General features: G+C 41.4%; 1 protein-coding gene across 3 annotated transcripts; it reads left to right on the top strand.

Annotated features, from left to right (window-relative positions):
• Positions 1-136: 136 nt before the first annotated feature.
• rnf40 (ring finger protein 40) lies at positions 137-13,052 on the top strand. 3 transcript variants are annotated; one of them, XM_027289280.1, is made up of 20 exons: positions 137-226; positions 691-840; positions 933-1,100; positions 1,437-1,761; positions 3,227-3,427; positions 3,606-3,727; positions 3,919-4,065; positions 4,441-4,515; positions 4,676-4,795; positions 4,926-5,105; positions 5,322-5,457; positions 5,759-5,880; positions 6,051-6,316; positions 6,417-6,546; positions 6,687-6,836; positions 9,594-9,806; positions 9,892-10,017; positions 10,845-10,985; positions 11,118-11,219; positions 11,595-13,052. In XM_027289280.1, exons 2-20 carry the CDS (start codon positions 703-705, stop codon positions 11,769-11,771), a joined length of 3,039 nt encoding a protein of 1,012 aa, XP_027145081.1. In that variant the 5' UTR covers positions 137-226; positions 691-702; the 3' UTR covers positions 11,772-13,052. The 3 variants fall into 3 exon arrangements, with proteins under 3 accessions (XP_027145081.1, XP_027145082.1, XP_027145083.1); XM_027289281.1 differs by having other exon boundaries at positions 9,597-9,806; XM_027289282.1 differs by having other exon boundaries at positions 6,417-6,534.
• The last annotated feature ends 8,929 nt before the right edge of the window (positions 13,053-21,981 follow it).

The raw sequence follows: 21,981 nt of genomic DNA on the forward strand, positions 1-21,981 counted from the left end.
TTGATTTAAAAACAATAATATCTTAAAAGGTTTATTTTCGAGGCATTATGAATAAGCAAAAAAAATAAGGCAAGTTACTCAAAACAAATCTAGTTAATTTGATTTTTTAATGATTTATTCGTGATATAATTCCCAATTTATCTTTTTTTTTGTACTAAACGGAAGTACATTGTCGTCACTTCCTGCTAGATGCCCTAAGTTACATTTTCAATCGCTCCTTGTGAAGGTTTGTATCGCGAATATTTGACAGAAATCGCCTCGTACGCGTCTGTGCATTTAGGGTTTCTTTACGTAACATATTGCGCGTGTGTCGGTGGCGAGCGGGTGGAAAACAAAAGCCCGCAGGTCGTTAAAAAGGCCGCACAAAGAGCGCCGTGTAGCCGAGCAGCTGCCGCAGAATTAACGTTAGCATTAGCGTAGCTGCCGTTAGCTGGCTCGCTAATGTTCGTAAATCTTCTGCCAAATTAAAGATGTGGGCAGCTTCTCGGGGCGGCCGCACGTACAATAACGCTCACCGTGTCCGTTAGGGAGCATACAAGTTCATATGAACACAACAAGAGCAGTAAACCGAAGCAGGCCCTGCGCCCTCTGATATAATGCTAAGCTAGCTGACAGCAAATGAATGAGTTCTCCATCTGCTGTCGTAGTGATGAAGATTTCACGTGATGTTTGATCTCTTTTTTTGTCCAGGGGGAAGGAACGATGTCAGGTGCTGGGGGAGGAAAACGTCCCTCGGGAGGGGACAGCCCCCCTGGCCCACCTGAGAAGAAAAGCAAAAAAGAGGAGAAGACCACCACCACCCTGATTGAACCCATACGCATAGCTGGAGTCTCCTCCACGGTCAGTCATGTGATAGTTACTTTTATATCAGGATGACTTTGTCCGAGTCTCTGTTGTTCCTCACCTCGGTGTCACTTGTTTGTTCCGAGCAGGAGGAAATGGACATGAAGGTCCTCCAGTTCAAGAATAAGAAGCTGTGCGAACGCCTGGAGCAGAGGCAGGCGATGGAGGACGAGTTACGGGAGAAGATCGAGAAGCTGGAGAAGAGACAAGCCACTGATGACACCACTCTGCTGATTGTCAACCGCTACTGGTCACAGGTACTTCTGCACGTTTGATTACATTTGTGTAACTTAATTACACGCCGTTTTACGGTGAAACAATGTGCATGTGAACACAAGATTACAAAGGTCTCATTCTTTCAAAGCCATGTTATCCGATGGCCTGCCTTAACCTAATAGTAATATGTCATTTGTTATGTCTGTCTGCACGTAAACGTGGTCAGTTAACTGAGTTATGCATAGTGCCCAGTCTGTGGAAAGACCACAGTAATGAATTTAAAATTCAGATTTCTGTTGTACAAATATTATATTCATTCATGCTTTTTTTTCTAGAGGATAAACACTTCTTTCAATCCTTGTGTTTCTGATTTGTAGTTGGAAGAGTGTGTTCACGTTCTACGCAAGCGAATTGAGCCAGAAGCTCCGGTGACGTCCACCCCTGCCCCACCCTCAGCCCCTCTCCCTGACCCCACGCCGATGGAGGAAGACGGGGTCAATCTGGCATCACCGGCGTCCGTCGTGCCTCCACCTCCGCTCCCGGATGCCCAGAATGAAGGGGAGCAGTCAGAGCAGCCGCAGCAAGAGGACCGTCAGGAAGAACGTGAGGAGGAGCAGCAGCCGCAGCAGCAGCAGCCTCCTCCTCCTACTGCGTCAGAAGAGTTGTTGTCGCCTACAGAGCCCCCACAGGAGTCATCAGCAGGTATGCAAAGATGTTCCTTGACTAACTGTGTTCATGGGCTGCTATAATTGAGTCTTGTCTAGTGGCTTCTTCTCTTTTTCTCTCTTCTTAGCTTCCTTCATTGTCCTCTTAGATCTCTTTGTCTCTTAGCTATTTCCATAGAAGCTACTGAGCCCAGTTACATTGCCCGCTTGGCTGGCTCCTGCACAACACCAGCACTGCTTGGTGTCAGCATACCCCCCTATCCTGTACCTGGTGCTAGCAGCGTAAACACTAACGCTCCCCCAGTGCTCTGAGTCTGGGCGGAAATGTAGCAGCTAACTAAGCTACAATTTGCAGCATTTTACTTAACTTTCAATCAAGAAACTCTAAATCACAGAGAGTTGAAGCAGAGCAGCAGGAGGACATCAGAGGGAAAACAAGAAGACATTTCCTACATAAAATACTATCCATTTTCACCCAAATCAGTGCAATAGTTGGTGGTGTGTTATGCGTTACGCAGCCCTTCTGATACTGAGTACAAAGTTACGTTGTGCAAAAACAGGCGTGCAGGGCACAGAGTGAGACACCGTTCACCCTGAAGGTGTAAGGTGTTATTTTCAAAGTGGAAAAGTTACATAATGTTGCTTTAATGGAATTTGGATCAAAGTGTTTACACGGGTGTGACCGCACATTAAGTTACAGTATCAGTATCCTGTATTGAACTTTGTATCGTGTTGCTACTGTTGACACTTGTTGCTAACTTTGTGCAATTTTTAAAAGAATATTTATGTTCCAGAAAATACCAATAACATACCTGACAGAGGATGTATGAGAAAGGAAACTGTTTGGGCTTCCCTTTTTATGTTGCGATTGATTCTTCTCACACAAAGCTTGTAGAAAGCAATGCTAGGTGGGCGTTCAGACAGGGACAGGCAAACTGGACGCTGGTGGTGTTTTTCAATTCATTTCAGTGAGGGTCATGTGTTTCTGCACTGGCAGCCCGCAGGCATTGCAGCAAAAAATGTTGCTGGCATCCGGGAGAGAAGTTGAGCCAGATTCAACTTTTGGGAAAACGGAGCTCCACGTCATGCTCCACAAGCCAGTCAGACACTCTGATCGGTCAAAGAGACAGAGAGAGAGTTTTGGTGGAGAGACATAGAGTTACAACAACAGAGAGCGAGCGCCGGCCTCGATAAAGCTGTTATTAATCAGCGAAATAAAAAGTTACTTCCTGATTGTTTCACAGCGGTTACATTCAGCAGGTATAGACGCGCCCACGGCAACCCACCTCAGCCTCCCTCACCCCTCCACCACCGGTTGCCGGTTTGCCTGTCCCTGTCTGAGCGCCCTCTTACTTATATAATCTGTGTTTGCCTCATCTGTTGTTGCACACACAGTTTCCATCTTTCTACCTAAAGATTGAGGTTTAATGCGTTGACTGTATATTTCCTGTGCTGCTGATTCCAACCGTGTGCATACATAACCACCTCCTTTTTATATTTAGACGCATCGCCACCGCCTCCTCCCCTAAGTGAGAATGCCAAGGGTTTCCTAGCCACGTTGGAGCACAGCAGCGAGGAGGAACTAAGCCTTCACCTCCAAGACCGCATGCAGTTCAGCAAGGAGGCCATCGCCTGCTTGGTCTGTGTCTTTGACAGGCTGCACAGCTGCATCGATGACATGTGCAAGCAGGTCCAGGCTGCAGGTAACTGTGGAGACATGCTTGTTACTGACACAAACATGCAAAATGTAAACAAGAACACCTGCAACTTTACAACCAATTGCCTGCTACTTATTAGGTTTTTATAGCTCATTATCAAGATGTCGGTGCACGTAAATGTAAGAAGATTTTTTTCTGACTATCTTGATTCTCTCATTGGCAGCATGTGAAGACGATAGCCAGTCTGAAATCGTCAATGTGAACCACACTCTGTTGGAGGAGAACAGTCGACTGCGAGACTTGGCCACTCTTCTGCAGGGCCGACATCACAAGATGTCCATGGAGGTACAATGCCCTTGCCACTATTAGTTGGTGTCAGTGTCTATTGTGAACATTTGTGTTTACGTGTAGGTATAGGAGTATGTGAATGAGAAAATTGTTTTTAAAAAAAGTCTGTATGTATGCAGCAATTGCTTTTGGTGGACTGTAAGATGTCACTGATGACAGCTGTTGTCATGTCTTTGCCTGTATTGCAGTACAATGAGTTAGTGGACAAGGTGACCAGCTCTGAGACCAAGGTGTCTGAGATGGAGACGACAGTGGAGGACCTGCAGTGGGATATTGAGAAACTCCGCAATAGGGAACAAAAGCTCAACAAACATCTGGCAGAGGCCATGGAGCAGGTACATTTGTATAAAATGATCTGATATGTGTGTGACTATAACTGTGTCTCTTTCTCGAGTGTGTGTGTGTGTGTGTGTGTGTGTTCTTGGGTTTTTTAAAAAAATCTGTCTTCAGGGCGTAGGCTTGACAGCGATAAGGCTCCAAGCAAGCTGTCGAGCCAGCTGCTCTTACTGATGCGCATCTCCCTGTCCGTGCGTGGTTTGATGGAGTGGTGTTATTTGCAACAGCTATTTGAACATGAAAAAAAAAAAGAGTGACGTCTGAGTGATGTTATAGGATGTGTGTAGGTGTGTTGTGTGCTTTCATGTTTTGTTTTTTCTTTTTGGTCATGTTTGCTCTTTTTTAGTGACCTGTGTGCCTTTTTCTGTCTGCAGCTAAAGTCTGGTTACAGCAGCACCGGCAGCTCAGGTGGGCTGCCTGGAGGTCAAATTACACTGAACATTCAGAAGGTGAGCGTTCATAAGAAGTGGCTCGTTGCAACTTGTGTGACGTGTTTGTTTCTCTGCACCTAACTGACCTCATATCTCAGAGGCCAGTTTGTGCTAACAAAACAGTGTTTTTAAACCAATCACGCTTCTCCCATCTATAACATGTTTCTTTATGTTTTAGTTTGAGAGTCTCAATGCAGAGTTGGAGCACAACCAGGAGTTGGCCAATAGCCGCATGGCAGAGTTGGAGAAACTGCAGGTGGAGCTCCAGGAGGCTGTGAGGGAGAGTGAGAAGCTCAAGGTAAAGATAACTAATCTGGTTGTTTAGATTAGACACATTAGTATAACTCCACATGATTATCAAGATTATCATATTCTCGAGGCATTTGTTTTAAAATCTGTGGCTTTACTTTAATCTCCTGATATTTTAGATGGACTTACGGAATATCCCAGAAGAGGTTGTGAAGGAAACTCTAGAGTATAAGTGTCTGCAGTCCCAATTCTCCGTGCTGTACAATGAGTCTCTCGGGGTAAAAACCCAGCTGGATGAGGCACGAGCCCTCCTGCTCACTGCCAAGAACGCCCACCTCCGACAGATTGAACACATGGAGGTAAATTTCATACAACAAAGTTGATCTCATGAGGAAAAAAAAAAAGTGTTATTCATCAGAGAAGATCCCTGATATATTTCATCACAGCACCAGTGTTTCCATTGCATTTATTTATTTTTACTGTCTTCTGTCCTAGCAACATAAACCTTGACGTGCCTAGTATTACCACTGCTTGGCAGTACGATGAGCAATGTTTTACTGTTTCCAACTGTTCAGAGCGACGAGCTGTCCCTTCAGAAGAAGCTGCGGACTGAGGTCATCCAGCTGGAGGATACCCTGGCCCAGGTGCGCAAAGAGTACGAGATGCTGCGCATCGAGTTTGAGCAGAACCTGGCAGCCAACGAGCAAGCAGGTACCTTTTTGAGATGGATTCTATTTGACGCACTGCAAGGCTCGCATATTAGATCAGTGCAAAGTCATTATCGTAAATTACGGCGACACAGATGAATGAGCAACACACTGATCAGCACCGTCAGATGTTTTTTAGCACCTGTTGGTGCAGGAACAGTGCATAGAACGTCACCGATATCACGATGTTACTCGTGTGCAGTTGAAGTCATCATTTACAGCAATGGTAACGTTGAATGACTCAAAACCAAACCACACGCTAACAGTATTTCTGTTTCTTGTCCTTTTGTCTCTGCTTATCTCAGGACCAATCAACAGGGAGATGCGTCACTTAATCAGCAGCCTTCAGAACCACAACTTGCAGTTGAAAGGTGACGTTCAGCGGTATAAGAGGAAGCTGCGGGAAACACAGATGGAGATCAATAAGGTAGACGTTCACAGAGCATTTGTTGTGCTTCATTCAGTGAGATTTCAGTGAGAACTGTTTTAAGCAAAAATGAAACATTAGTAGTGACTGATTCATATACATATGACATATATGAGTGAGACATATCAGTAAAGTATAGTAGTTCTGAAAACATTTTGCTTTATCGGCAGTTGCGTTGTCAGAGTGGCGATACGGGGGTTCTGATTCTGGAGGAGACGACGAGTGACAGCATCGACGTGAAAAAAGAGGAGGATGAGGACCAGGAGGAGGAGGAGGAGAGGAGAAAGGAACTGGAGAGACAGCGGGCCCGGGAGAGGGAGAGGGAGAGGGAGGCCGAGAGAGAACGAGAGAGGGAGCGCGAGAGAGAGAGGCAGCGTAGCGACGAGCTGAAGAGGAAGGACTCGGACACACTGAAGATGCTCCGAGTAGAGCTCAAGTACATCCATTTTCTACATCCAAGACCACTATCAAAATATTGTCCCTAATCACACATTACGCTGACCGTAATACCCTCTTTGTCTTGTTTAACCCACCAGAAAAGCTCAGGAGTCCCAGAAAGAGATGAAGCTCTTGTTGGACATGTATAAGTCTGCTCCAAAAGAGCAGAGAGACAAAGTGCAGCTCATGGCAGCTGAACGCAAATCTAAAGCTGAGGTTTGTTCTTTGGTGTGTTGTCCTTTCGTCATTCTTTTGCACATTTCTTTTTCGCATGTTACAAAAAATATCTTCCTTACCTGCTGATCACAAAATGTTGAAACAGAAATGCAAGTTAAATACTTTCCCAACCCCGTCTTGTCAAACGACAGGTTGATGAGCTGAGAATGCGAGTGCGAGAGCTGGAGGAGAGGGAGAGGAAGGAGAGCAAGAAGCTGGCAGACGAAGATGCACTGAGGAAGATCCGCGTGGCAGAAGAGACCATTGAGCATCTGCAGAAGAAACTGGCTGCCACTAAGCAGGTATGCATCTCTTGTTTCTTTTCCTCAAACATATTGGATCACGTAGAGTGTGTGCCTCATAAACAAAGGCTGTGGACCTTATCACGCTCTACCCGCTTTCCTGTCTTCAGCTGTCCTATCAAAATAAAGGCAGGCTCAGGCAGGAGCCCAAACACGTCTGCCACCTTTGTCCTCTTTTGTTGAGTACACCACCTGTCCCATATATATATATTTTAATTTTTTTTCAGCAAAGCATAACTGTCCAAAAATATTTTTTGTCAGCTTTTCCCCAATTTTTTTAAATGCTGCTGACACATACAGTATGTCCAATATATATTTTTCTGATCGATTGTTGCCAAAATTGTTGATCACCAATCACAAACTCCACTCTGGGGAAAAAAAACATAATACAATTTTTTAAAAGAACAACTATAAATAATATAATATAATATAATGACACCGCTTCAACTTGAAACCTATTAAGAATTTTAGATCAGCAAGAAACGAGACATGAATCATCAGCCCTATTTGGAGAAATGTCAGATTTAAAGCTTTGGGACTGCACCGGGACTGTTTATATGACTATAAACAAGACAGCTGTGTTAAGAATGAAAGTAGTGCAATGAGTATCTCATTTACTTAAAAAAGAACTGCTCCTAATCTTAGACGACAGAAGAGGAATTGAAAGCCAGCTGATCAGCTGGTTATTTAATACTACCATGTATTATTGCTGTTTGCTTTTTTTTCTTTCTTTTTAAAAACCTTTTGATGTTTAAAAAAAAAAGCAGTTTCTGTCTGAAATCTCTCGGTGTTCAAAAGCTGTAAGCATGAAAGCAGCGTTGTTAAATCCTAAATCCACTCCACTGGTTTGTCTTTGCACAAACATTCTTCAGAATTCTTTTAATTTTAATCAACCATAATCGACAATCTGTCGTTGTTTCACAAACATGTCTCACATAACATTCCTCTGAATTATATATTTTTTAATTTAAGTTCTAGAAAACGGTCTTGCCAAAAAAGGGCTGACACTTCACAACGCTTGTTTTGCTTTTAAGTCGTGTTGATATCTGACGTCTTGCCAAGATAAACATTTTTAAGTGGAATCAGTCAATTTTATGTTTTTTTTAAGTCATTCTGAAAAACAGCTTTAACATCTCGTTATTTGGCCCAAATGAATTTACATTCAATCTGCTATTACAGAGGAACAGGGAGGTGCTCTGAATCGATCATGTTGACATTTAAAGTAAGACATTCACATGCAAAAACGGGTAAAAACAAAAAAAAAATCTTTTAGGGTTGGGTAAATCTATGTGAGTGAGTCACCCTGATAAATTCAAAGTATGTGAAACACTCTCACATCTGAGCTCACTTACTTGGCTTCCCTGTCTTGTAAATGTTGAGACTGTCATGAGATGGAAGATGTAAAAACCAGTAACTGACTGGGGTCAAATGCTGGTAAAGCAATGACGTATCGTAATTCTCGAACTTGAGTTGCATACGTAGTGGATACACCCATATCAGATAATACAGTCATACTATCATAAAATTATTCATACAGCTGCTGACATCAGTGCTGCATTAAATATTATTCGTTGGGCTTATTAGTTACTATGAATCGTGTTATCTTCACCTGATGAGTCTTTACTCTTTAAACTCTTTAAATACTACATACTACACTGAGCTGAACAATGCAGGTTCCTGGGCATTAAAGACTAATTAAATAAAATACAGGAAATTAGACTAAAATATAAAAGTGTTATGACCTTGTTTTAAGTTGTTTAACTGTTGTTCCATACTATTTTATGAGCATAAAGCAGACAGCTGTTGCGATCTGAAAGCCTGCAGTTTCTCATGCTTGGGAGGTCTAGCAGAACATAATTAACAGAAGGCAAAACACCATTTTTAACTGATACTGATTCACTGACTCTTTACTTCTGCACTCTTATCTGGTCTGGAGTTAAAGTACAGCAACTACAAAATGTTTCAGACTCAGATGTGTTTGATTTGTTCTCCTCATTTCCCGGCTGCCAGGATTTAACTAAGCACGATGACAGATTGCCAAAAACTATCCAATAAACAAGTCACCTGTGAGCTCATATGACTTTTGTTTATAGGTCCTAGTCGGCTTGTAAGTGGGCAGCGTAAACCGAATTTAAGCAAACTCAGGAGAGTCAAATTTGTAGATATGTTTGGAGCGCAGAAAACAAACCAGGTGTGATCGCACCTCGAGATGCAGAGTCATAAAGAGGCCTGAGAACGTGGAATGTAATTAATCACATTTGGGAACATGACAGCACATCTGTGATTCTTGTAAAGATATGTGTGATTCTTGTAAAGATAACACAGAGGTATTATTGATTCAGGCTGATAAGGTGCTCGTGTTTTTTATTTTATTTTTTTTAAAGTTAATCAGTGAGCCAAAATATCATTTTCTCTGTGTTTAGTGATGATATATTGTTTCTGTAGGAGTAGTGAGGAATAAGTTGGAAAGATGCTGATAATTCCTTTTTTTAAAAATGGAAACCAATCGTAACATGCAGACTGTTTCATTTTATACACATGGATTAGTAATCAGAACATTTTCTAAAAAGAGTCATGGCTCTATTGGGGCAATATGGCTTGGAACTAAAACTTCTCCAACAGCGTCACACCCCCCCACACACACATACTTTACATGCATGACTCCAAATGGTGATGAAATTAGGCCCCACCTGTTTTTAAAGCAGAGCCCAGAAACAATATGATTGTTTTTGATCCGTGACACCCGTGTCTCTCGAGGAGGAGGAAGCCCTGCTGAGTGAGATGGATGTAACCGGCCAAGCCTTTGAGGACATGCAGGAACAGAACAGCCGTCTGCTGCAGCAGCTACGAGAGAAGGACGACGCCAATTTCAAGCTGATGAGTGAGCGAATCAAATCCAACCAAATCTACAAGCTGCTGAAAGAGGAGAAGGAGGAGTTGGCCGACCAAGTTCTCACATTCAAAACACAGGTGACGTATAACCTGTAAAACATAGCAATGATTGCTTTGCTTGTATCGAGGCACTGAAGTATTAACTGTTGTTGTCGCTCTCCAGGTGGATGCCCAGCTGTTAGTTGTGCAAAAGCTAGAAGAAAAAGAAGGTGTCCTGCAGAGCACGCTTGCAGCTCTGGAAAAAGAACTGTCTGTCCGAACGCAAGCACTAGAGCTCAACAAGAGGAAGGTGAGAAGAGAGATGCTATCAATCATGTTGTCAGTTAAGTTTGCTAATCACTGGATGACTTGATTGCTGCCAGATGTTCCTAAATATAAAAAGCTCAGCAGCATCATAAGAGGGTCCGGACGAAACCACATGCCAAAAGTTGTACTTGTGCACATCATCAGTTTGGTGCTTTCAGGTGTTTTGTGAAAGGCTCTGACATCCAAGATTTGTGGGCTTGCTTCCACCAAACTCTCCATTAATGAGCCACATTGTTAGCTAATTAAACCTGCTGTCCTGATTCCCACACTTGCAATTTTGCAAGTAGTTAAGCACCTACTTTGTGTGACACATTTGTAGTATTTGCGAACATTGCCCAACCTCGTTAAGCCTGCAATTGTGCAGACGAGTGCACTGGGGCACTGCCAGTGAGGTCATCTCTTTGCTTACGTAAAATATCTTGCTCTTTTTTTCACATTCGATTTCATTTTCGCAAGTCAGAACAACCATAAATAATAGAATTAAAACATAACAGAAAACACACAAGAGTGGCCGCTTGCTTTAACTGAAACCAGTGGTTGCCTGGAAGTAATGAAGGGGATCTAAAACATGGTATGTGTGGAAAATGGTCGTCAGAGCTGGAAAATATACACAATCTGCACTAAATCGCATAAAACATGAAAAACCAATGGTGCCATTGTTTAAGGTGGTACACGACTGAATCTCTAAAGTTGAAGCACACAGATTAGACTTTGTTTGTTCAAGCTTACTGTACTACCGGCACATTACAGCTCAGGAATATCATCATTAAGTTTTTTTATTGACTGCGTCCGGTTCCTTTCCTGCTGCAGGCGGTGGAGGCTGCCCAGCTGGCAGAGGACCTGAAGGTGCAGCTGGAGCACACGCAGGCCAAGCTTAAGGAGATCCAGGTCTCCGTGGCTGAGAACCGCACTGCCCGGGAGAGGGAGAGCAGCAACCTGAAACGAGCACAGGTATGTTGTATTTGAGTATTGGGGGAATATCACTCCACACACTCTCTCCAGACTCCCACAAAATCCTCCTGAAGTTGGAAGATATCATGAGAAGTCTTTTCTCAAACGACCCTTTCTCCTGACGCCTTCTAGGAGGATCTGTCCAGGCTTAGACGCAAGCTGGAGAAACAGAAGAAGGTGGAGGTTTACTCCGACGCTGATGAGATCCTGCAGGAGGAGATTAACCAGTACAAGGTGAGAAAGAGAGAACATAGTTAATGTGCAGAGAAATGTACGACTTTAATCAACGCCCGTTAGTGGTGAGGGAATTATAAAAAACACCAACAGCTTTCTGGCACAATCTGCAGCGTCCAGTGAAAAGGTAATATGTCGTAATGCAGAATACTACACCTTTTGTAATTAGCTTGATTGACTGGCAATTGCATTTTTTCATCCATGACTACGAGCCAGAAAATGATCTCAAACTTCCACTTTGTGCAGTGGGAATATCAAGAATCTTACATGTCACACCCTAAAGTGTTGGTACCACACAGGACCCAGTAATAACAGGTAATAAGTGTTGGCAAGGCAACATTTTGGCCCATATACAATGTATCTATGTGTCTCCAGGCCAAGCTGCGCTGTCCGTGCTGCAACACAAGAGACAAGGAGACGGTGCTCACCAAGTGTTTCCACGTGTTCTGCTACGAATGTCTGAAGATGCGTTACGACACCCGACAGAGGAAGTGCCCCAAGTGCAACTGTGCCTTCGGAGCCAACGACTTTCATCGCATCTACATCACCTAATTTACAGAGAGACGGAGGAGTGCAAAGAGAAGACCGTAGACAGAACCAAAGGAGGGAAGAGAATAAAGAAAAAGGAACTGAAGATTTATTCAAAGAGGCAGACATTTTGGGGATAGTTTGTCTCCCCCTTTTATTCTCTCTTTGGAAAAAAAAGACTTGTTTTACCACATCATCATTGCCAGCCGGTGGTTTAATTTGGTGACCAAACAGATAGTGACACATCTGACTGAGAGTGTTGTGCTGTAGTTAATAAACCCAAATGTTTGTGCACACAGTGATATTCTTACATGTTCAGCTGCTCTGTACTGTTTTTCTGTCCTTGTCCTCGCCATGTTAAATATCCTCTTTTAACAAACTGGGCCCTGCTTTTAAATATTTCTTTAGCTTTTTTTCTTTATTATTATTATTGTATTGAGAAACCTGGAACTGCCGTGGTAAACGATCGTCCTGAAGCGTTTTCTTCGAATTGTTTTGTCCTGCTGGAAATCCTGTAAAATCAGTGAAGCTGAAACTTAAAACTTCAAAAATTAAAAAGAAGCCATCCTTTTTACAGACTCGAGGATTGCATGTGTAAAACTAAATATGTTTCTAATATATAAAGTACAACAGCCAGAATTGTCTTAACTTCCTTGGTTAGGCTATAGCATTAACAATGCCTGAGAAACGTCAGCAAGTTTGGCATCCAGTCAACACATACAGGAGTGTTTGGATCACCTTGGGCAAGGTCCTCTGTGTGTGTTCATCCTGTTGCCATGGTTCCTATTGGAGAGTTTGACACAACATCTGCAGCTTATAGTGCCTCATTACTGATGAAATCACTGCAGTGGAAAGTCGGCTCATATGGGTGTCCTTAGTGGGCTGTGCTGCTCCAGGTCCTCTTAGAGCACTTTCCTAAAGGTTAGCCGTGACAGTGGAGTACAAAAACATCTGTTTAACAACATGCTCCTAACCTAATTGAGCCAATGAAAATCCTTTTTTTTTTTTTTTTGCTCTGTTCTGATGATGTGAACTATTTACTGGGAGGTTGGTTAGAGTCTGTTTGACGTTAGCTCTTGTGGGAAAGGCAGTTCACACCATGTAACACCATATAAAAAGTTCCAGGCTGTGGAGAAAAGAGTGAATATGTAAGAGAGAAAAAAAAAAGTTTATCAGGCATTTGGGAACAGTTAAGTCAGACTTCAGGGCGAAACGAGAATAATTTGATCGGTTATAACACATGGGCAGGGGTTGTTTACTCACATGAATGTGCATAACCTGTCATAAATAAATGAGTAGTTTTCACTTGGTGCTAAGTGATCATTTGTATGCCACACAGCACAGATGTTTCCATAGTAACTGATGGTCTTCATATGAGACAATGCTGTGACATGGGGCCAACCTGATAGCACTCCAGGCATGCGTCCACACTGACTTTGTTATTGCATACTTGTGCTCCAGCAGCAGGCTACACCCAGCCCCAGACATTAATAACAGGGACACTCACTATTCAAATGTCAGTTTCCATAAAAGTAAGACCATGGCAAGTGGGTTTTAATATCTACAGAAGACAGAGATAACACTTTCAACTTTTGAGTTTTTTCAAAAGGTTTTTTTTTTTTCTTCTTTTAAAAAAACAGACAGTTCTTGTGAATGCCATCTGTTTTTGCCTCAGTTGCTGTTCCTCTTTTTCTGTGTATGGGACCAAATCTCATGCCAGAGAGTTGTGTTTTTTGGCAGGGAGGACGGAATGACGTCGACAGGCGTGGTAATAACAATGAGAACACTATTAAGTCCAGACTACACAGGCTCTCTCTCTCTCTCTCTGGGTACAAAAAATAAAAAATAAAATAAAAGTCTAGAAAAAACTAAAGGGTGTGGCACATAAACTATTAAATATTGTAAGTCCCATACCTGGAGTGGTTTAATTGACACTTTCACTTCAAGTGAAGCAATGAAACCACATAGCTTACTATGGTAGAGGAGTTTCCTGTGAGTCGGGGAGTGCGCACAAGAGAATCCGAGCAGTACAGTACATAGGAAATGACTCATAGGACTTGAACTGCTAGCGTGGGTGTGTGCGCTATTAAAACAAGGCGCAGACTCCTCCGGGTGACTCACTCTGATGCTCGCTTTTCCATGCTGAAACCCAGCACGGATTGTTAATCAGATGAACTTTCGGGAATTGTGTAGCCGACAGCGAGTAGCTTTTCACCCGCAGACATCATGGCTTCAAACGCTCTCTGCGCGCTGTGCGGACTTATTATAGCGGCTGTGACCAATTTCTATGGTGTGAGCGCACAGAAAAGTAAGTAAAATAACTTTTTATTCTAAACATCTGATCCACTTTTTTTTATGTCAAATAAACTGATTTCCTTTAAACGTGGCCGCTTTTCCTTTCATTTAAAATTGGATTCATGCGCAATTGTTTGGCACTTTTTTTGGCTCTGTGAACATGGATTACACTCTGGGGGTCTGGTCTCCCTATAATGGAGGCAGATAGTGGGACTGTCTGCTTACAAAGCCGCTTCCTTTACCAGCTGCATTTCTCACCGGTTCCGCATTCCGATCGCCTTATTTCACCCCGTCCATCCGTGCCCCTGGGTGTAAAGGACAGGCCACATGGAAAGGGTGCACTGCCTGTGTGCGTTTTTTGCACTAAGATTCATTTTTTTACGTCCAAAAGAAAGAGAGAGGGAGAAAAAGAGGTTTTGACTTTGTTTCCACAGCCGTCTGAAAGTTTGGATTTAATCCCAGTGGAGAACACCAGACTCAGATTGCACTGAGAGCACAAAATCTTGAATAATTACATGGCTTAGGACCATTTTCTCAGGCATTGAAGTGACCAAATACATTTTAAATGCACCAAAACTCAAAACATGCTGATCTAGAGCTCTCTCTCTCTCTCTCCAGTGTGAAACCATCTCTACATCTGGCCATCAGCTGCTGGTCCACCCACCCCCTTCAAGCTTATGACAAAACACAGCACCCCCACACCCAAAAACATCCTTTGTCAGGCTAGGTGCTGAGATCTGCCAAGGTCTCCTAGTTAGAAACGCATAAAAATGTCTCTAAACTGCCAGATTTTAGATTCTGAACCATAAGAAACCCCCTTCTGCTTCTTACTACTGAAATATAATGCCGGCTGGTGGTAGTGAACATGTGAAAAGATGTAGTAACTCCACTGAAATCATTTCATTCTTGGCCCTTAAACTCAAGCTCAGAAACGTGGTTGAAATAATGTTTTCGGTTTAATCAGCAGTTTCAAGATGTTGTCTGATTTAAGCAACAAAAGCTTCTCAGATGTGGTTTGGCTTTGGACGGAGGTCAACCAGCAGTCAAGGTTCAGTTCCTTCCACTGACTTTTTGAACCTGCTGGACTCGCTGGATGATATTTGGCTTAAATCATCGCAAGTTTCCTCATAGGAACTGTGACACATTTTTACTGTGACCACGGCTATAAAGTGAGTCAGTCCAGCTCTGTAGGCGGGCTGCCTGTGGAAGGTCGGAGAGTCTCTGAGGGCCTGAGCATGTGGTGGTAACATAATCAGAGAACTAGAGGTCAAAATGCCTCAAACATGACTTTTTGAGCAGGTGCTTTTTGGCTGCAGCTGGTTTAATAATGACCTGTGCAATGTGGCCAGCTAAAGAAACATACAGCACACCCTGCTGTACATTTGTGATGTATATTAGTCAGTTAAAGGGGCGCTCCAGTGATGCTGTGTTACACTTTTATAACATTTGGAAACTTACAAGAAAAAGATTTTAAAAAAGAAAAAAAGAAAAGTGAAACTCAATCCAGACTTTATTCATGAGTCAAACTTCAAAAACACTGGATCCTAAAATTTCCCATAATCCAACTTAATTGTAACGTTCCTTAGACTCTCCTTTCCTTCTAAATGCCGACTTCTTTCAAACTCTCCATGGAGTGTAACGCAGACTTTCTGTTTAAAGTCTCAAACTGAGACAAACCCAGTGACATCAATATGACATCATCAGTCTTACTCACACTTTAAGGGCTCTGGAGCCGGAGAAAACATTTTTCAAGTGTCTCCACAGACTGACTAATGCGGCAAACATGGTTTTAACTCGTCAGTTGTGAGAATGTTCAAAGTGCTCCTTGTCTGTAGTGACAATAAACTGAAACACTTTGGATTTTTGGGAGTGTTTGTCATACGAAACAAGCACGAAACATTCAACATTAGGACATTTTTCACGTTTTGTGGTGTTTTATTAGGCTGATTAATAAAGGATGAAAAAGATTGTTAGCTGCAGTTCGTTAGCTGCATTGTGTGTGTTTAAGTACAATCCTGGTGTACAGCTTCATTTATCTGACAGCTTAAATGACTAGTTATTTATGTGTTGTAGCTAAAATAATCATAAAATAAGATTATTAAAATACAATGCAGGGATTCCCCATCGTTTATTTGGTTTGGGACTCATGTCCTGTTGCAGATGTCTATGATTTGTTAGCGGCTCCACCATTTTCCCACAGAGACATTTCCCTCTTAGACTTCACAGATGGTTTCATTTAAACAACTATTTGAGGCTCAAAGAGGTAAATTATCTAATATTTCACCAAGATTAGAGAAAAGTCGAGAAAATTAATACAAATTTGTTTGGTGTAACCTATTTCCTAACCCATTATTCCCCTTGGAGGGGACCCGACCTCTTGGTCACACTAAATTACTAAACTTGAAAACTAGCTCCACCTCAACCAGCTGCAATAGTAAAATGTTGCATATGCATCGATCCATCAATATTAACAATCTAGAAATGTTATATCTAGTAATATATGAGTCACAGGTTAAACTTTTAAACCTTTTCAAAGTATATTTTGTTGATGATACCATTTTGTTTCTACTTAAAGTGTTTGAATGCAGGACTTTTACTTGTAATGGAGTGTTTTTGTTTTTTTTACAGTGTTGCACTCTTAAATAAAACTATTTGAATACTTGATCCACCACTAAATGTCACCGTCACAGACCATTACTGCAAACCAATTATATTCAGATAACTTGTAGCTTTGTGTGCAGCACTGTGTTCAAACCAGTTCTGAGTATTCACACGGATCATTTTATCTCGCAAATATCTACACATGATTTCCTTGTTTCATGTATCCGTAACACCATCATGCCCACTCTAATTTTCACTTATCTCGTCAGCTTGACTTTGTCAGCTCCTTAGCTTAATGTCACAATATTTATAACCTGCTGTTGTCACTGATGCGGCCACAGTTTCCTCCACACATTCATTTAATCACTTCTGATTTACGTCAAACCCACCTTTGATAGTTTTGATGGCGTTTTAGCTGCAGGTTTGAAAGTTACCACAAATGATGACTCACACACACTCGAGGTGGTTCCTTGTTATAACCGGTACAAAAGACCATGCAAATACACGTGTGACACAGAGGAGGAAGAAAGATTTTTATCGTTTCATCCATTAAATAGCTGTAGACTGTTTCCTTGTTACACTATCTGTAGCTCTGTCATGTCTGGTATTGTTTCATTCATCGTATAGGCTGTATTATTGTTCTGCTCAAGTGTTTTTCCTGCTTTATGTCACAATATTCTTCATGCATGACCTTGAGCTATCAATGCATACGTGCCTCTTCTTAATCAAAGCCAGGATGTTAAAGCTGTAGTGAAACCCGGACAATATTAAAACACTAAAACAATCTCAACACTGAGCCTGCTATCTGCATTAACTGTGTCACATCTTCAGGCTAATTCCTTCCTTATCATCTGGGAAGTGCACAGCTTTAATTGTTCAGCTGTCTGGCTGCCATAAAAAGAGATGAAGCTCTCCATTGTGTCCACAGAGGTAGACATTTTCTCTTCGAGCTCAAACCGCCGTTGACTTCTTTCTCACAGACACATTCGTTTATTCTCTGGAAGTCACACACGTACACAGAAGCAAAACAATTCAGCGGAAGCACTCTCTGAAAACACATCCTGCTCTTCACACACTGCCTGCCCGTTCACGCACCAGAAGTTACCGAGTAATTCTCTCATGCAATTAAGTTGCATCAGCAGTCTGACCCCAAGGAATTTCCCAGTTACATTTTATGAGAAAAAGAAAACCACAAGGTTTTCTCACGTGTTGTGTGAAACTTACTGTACGAGCTGCTTCCAGCTGAGTTTCTCCTGCAAGTCACCTGGTTATGGTTCATTTGCAGTTTTAAATATTTGAATATCATGAACAATGACTTACAAACAGCCTAATACCTTTTGACACATTATTTCCAAGTGAATGAATGAAAGAATAAAGCTGACATAGCTAACACATGATGTCTGATGTCTCTCCGTGTGCAGGACAATGTGGCAACTCAGAGTTTTGGAACTCTGATGGAGATGTTTGCGTGCCATGTGCCACATGCAAGCAGTACCCTAAGACCCCATCATGCAACACATGTAAGACAGCGAATCATACTCTGGAAATGCCATGATTGAGTCATATGGTGGTATCAGTGCTGCAGTCTAAATCTTTCTCGTACTATCAACAGGTAAATCTACGGACGAGTCATCTGATGTGTGGAAACTTGCAGCCATCACCAGCTTCTCAGTGCTGGCTGTCGTGCTGGTTGGTGCAGCGTTGATTATCGGGGTCATGGTGCATCGACGCAAGTCAAACAAAAGGCCTCTACGTGGTGAGATCTGTTACATTTGAAATGAATCGTGGATTTTCTGACATGTACAGAGGCATCAGATGTTTTTTTAGCATAAATGACAAAGAAAGAGTGTTTGATGTTTCCAAACTGAGACTGTAATCCACTTCTTTGCAGCAAATTGTAGTCTCTTCACCGACAGGAGGTGACAAATTAGATGTTAAAGAGCTGTTGCGCAATTCTTTTTATTAGTTTCTTTCTGTGTGTATGCCTAACAAGAAAGTTTTTCCTCTGTGCCTTATTTTACGGGTGTTTTGCTTTTGCTTCTGTTAAAACTTTTTTTTTTTTACTTTGTTGAGCAATCCTTTAAAAATCATGTCATGTCCCTGGTGCAAAGCAATTCTTGGTAAACATGAGCAATCTGTGTTCGGTTCAGTTTTTTTTTTGGTATGAAGGCTTTTGCAGCTGTGTCACAAACAATCAAAAAATGGTACAAAGAATAACTTTTATCTATTTGCTTATATTGAGAGACAATAGGCTCTTTTTCGCTGTAGGAGAAGCACAGGTGAAAACAATTACACGAATGATGGTTGAATTACATTTAGCTGCTTCAGTTTCAGGTTCCTGAAACATGCTGGCTCACTGTGATGACTTACTGGTACACATAAATAGAAGAGAACAACCATTAATGTTATTACCAATGTTTTTCCGACTATGACACATCAAAATGTCTGCTGTGAAAAAAAAGCCTCTTACAGACAAATAAGATAAACAACCACTTTGCTGGGATGGAAAAAAATGCTAATTATTGTCTTGATTTATTACAGAACCCATTGAAGAGACGGCGGGGCCACTTTATCAAGCTTAAACATTTCAGTAAGTGTATTTTTAACTTTGACATAACAGGAGTTAGACGTTAAAGGTCCAGTGTGTAGGATTTAGTGCCACCTAGTGGTGAAGTTGCACGCCTCATCCTCTCCTTCCAAACATGTAAGAAAAACTCTGGCTGCCAAATTCACATAAAAAACAAGAGGCCATATCTAGAGCTAGTGTTTGATTTGTCTGCACTGGGCTACTGTAGAAAAATGGTGGCTCAACATGGTGGACTCCATGGAAGAGGACTCAGTTATAAGACAACGCAAACACAACAAGTCTTATTGTTAGGTGACTATATACTAATGAAAACATACTGATTAATTGTATATACAGATGTTCCTAAATGTTACACACTAGAAAGTTAAGTGTTCATCTACAAATGTTTGATGGCAATGAGACTTTGTGGTTGCACCAAAAAAAGATTTTTTAAGTAAAAACTGAATTCATGTCGTTTCAGTCAAGTCCATATCGGGCTGTTTGTCTGTTTGTGTTGTTTGTTATAAGTTGCCCGTAATTCATGGTTGACATTGTCTCCGCAGCCTCATCTTCCTCTGGGAACAGATGTGACAGAACCAAGGAGCGACTGGTTCAGACCCGGACGGATGAACCTCTGGACCATAAACTGTATACTCTGACTGCAGGGTATCTCTTGACCAGAATTGGACCATTTTTTATTTATTAGACTGTTGAGTGAGGAGATGTGCTCAGTTCTCATGCTCAGTGTAGGTCCAAGAATAACCACAGGACATACAACAAAGCAACTCTCACACCTCTGTAGTAATAGTAACAACATTACAACATTAGTGGTATAATTCTTTTTGTTAGATTTTTTGCCTTTATATTCCACCTAAATGAGATTTTGATCATCAGAAGTAAGATAAAACTACAGTCCTTTCTGCAGAGCGGGTGCAGGATGGATGTATCGTGCTGTTTTCCGATGAATGTAACGCAGCTACTGCTGCCTGCTGGGCTGTAGTTTGATCTCTTGCTATTCGGCGGGGTTAGACGAGGTCTACCTGCTGGTCCTTTACCACAACAGTCTCTTAAAGATAAATCAACATGTGAGTAAGACATACTGTTAGGCACATTAAGGCCATTTGAATGTAGCTACTTTTACAGTAGATGAAATGTCTTTGTAGCCTTTGGCCCTGCCAGTACCTCCATGTACCTGTTCTTTAGAAGCCTCATACAGTGATAATGCTGTTGATTAAGGGAGCAAACTGTATTCATTCACTGTTACTGGGTCTCCTGAGACCAACACAGGCCCTGTATTGCAGGTCATTACAATATTGTCTTGTCTGTTTTTAATGTTACTAGGTTTTCAGAGATGCTAGCTGGATCTTTCTCTTATCACAACCCCACAATTCACGGTACCGTCCCAGCACTTGTAGGACGGGATGTTTGAAACACTAGACATACAATCCCAAACTGCTAACATATGGGATATGTTGCAAATAATGTACTGTAGTGACGAAAATGACACCTACAGTGTTCTTTTAGGTGGAGCTAGACAATCACTATGCTTACTAACTCTTGACCTGTCGTTTCTGATTTGCAACAAACCAAACAGATGTATGTCTAGATGTCTGTTTGTAATTTTGTAGCCATTGAAACCAGCGAGAACCAGGGTGGGCAGGGTTGTTGTTTTCCACTTTTTTTTTATAGCTCAAGATGTTTTTTATCTTCAAAAACACCATGCAGTATGTGGTTACTGACATATTTAATGTGACTGACAAAGTTTCAGGTCATATTTTCGATCTGTCTGCTTGTGGGTAAACTGCCTGCCCCCTGGCAGCAAAATCATTTAAAATACAGAAACTTCCTCTTTTCTTTTCTTTTTTTTAAAAAGATTTTTATATTATTTATTTTAAAGTATCTTGCAGTGTTGTTTTACAACTGCGAGTGACAAGCACAGTTTTAAAGGGACTCCAGTGAAGATTTGTGTTAAACTTCCACCAGGCCAGCCAACAATGTTATGTCTGAGCAATAACTAACATTTTCTGCTTATTCCTCTTGCTTTTCTATTTCTAATTGTATATACTGTACATGCACTGGCTTCTTTTACTTAATGCAATCTTATAAACTGCTTTGTGTACCAAATGTATTTTCACAATAAAACTGACAATTTCCAATAATAATGCACGTCTTGTTGATATGCAAACTGCAAAAATAGCTTCACTTTATTAGCTAAACATGTACAATCCAATGTAGTTCAATACAACTGCCATAAATTTTCCTTTAGAGAAGCTAATTGTGTTGAAGTTACTGTCAGAAAGGTATTCGCTTAACTATTATTTTTACTAGTGAGATTGTAGAGGTGTTTCTAATATTTTTACATACATGAGGGCCAAAATATTAGAAACACCTGTCAATATAATGCACTCCTGTGCAACTACAACGTAAAGTAGAATTAATATCTTGTGTCAACAAAAACTGAAACATAAGTAGGATTTATGGCAGAGTTGTTGTATTGAATCACACTGGCTAAGGGTACAAATGAAGAGGCCAGTCGGTGTATATTCGCCATCATTTGGAAGAACATGGACAAGAGACAAACACTTTGTATTTTCCAAGTCTTTTAATTAATCCCAACTAGTTTTCATGTTCAATAATTTGCTTATATTCTAAACTAAGTTCTAACAAAGAAGTAAAAATCTACGTTTCAGAGTGACAAAATAGTTATATAAATATGAATTAAATAGTGAGCAGACATTTTTGAGCACTGGAAATCCAATAAATCAGAACATG

Source organism: Larimichthys crocea, chromosome XVI (genome assembly GCF_000972845.2).
Source record: "Larimichthys crocea isolate SSNF chromosome XVI, L_crocea_2.0, whole genome shotgun sequence".
Lineage (NCBI taxonomy): Eukaryota > Metazoa > Chordata > Actinopteri > Sciaenidae > Larimichthys > Larimichthys crocea.

Excerpts from the sequence above, each read along its gene's own strand:
- rnf40 (XM_027289280.1), top strand. The coding sequence starts at position 703 with ATGTCAGGTGCTGGGGGAGGAAAACGTCCCTCGGGAGGGGACAGCCCC. Across the intron at positions 1,762-3,226 it reads CCCACAGGAGTCATCAGCAG|ACGCATCGCCACCGCCTCCT; the intron begins GTATGCAAAGAT and ends TTTTATATTTAG. Across the intron at positions 3,428-3,605 it reads CAAGCAGGTCCAGGCTGCAG|CATGTGAAGACGATAGCCAG; the intron begins GTAACTGTGGAG and ends TCTCATTGGCAG.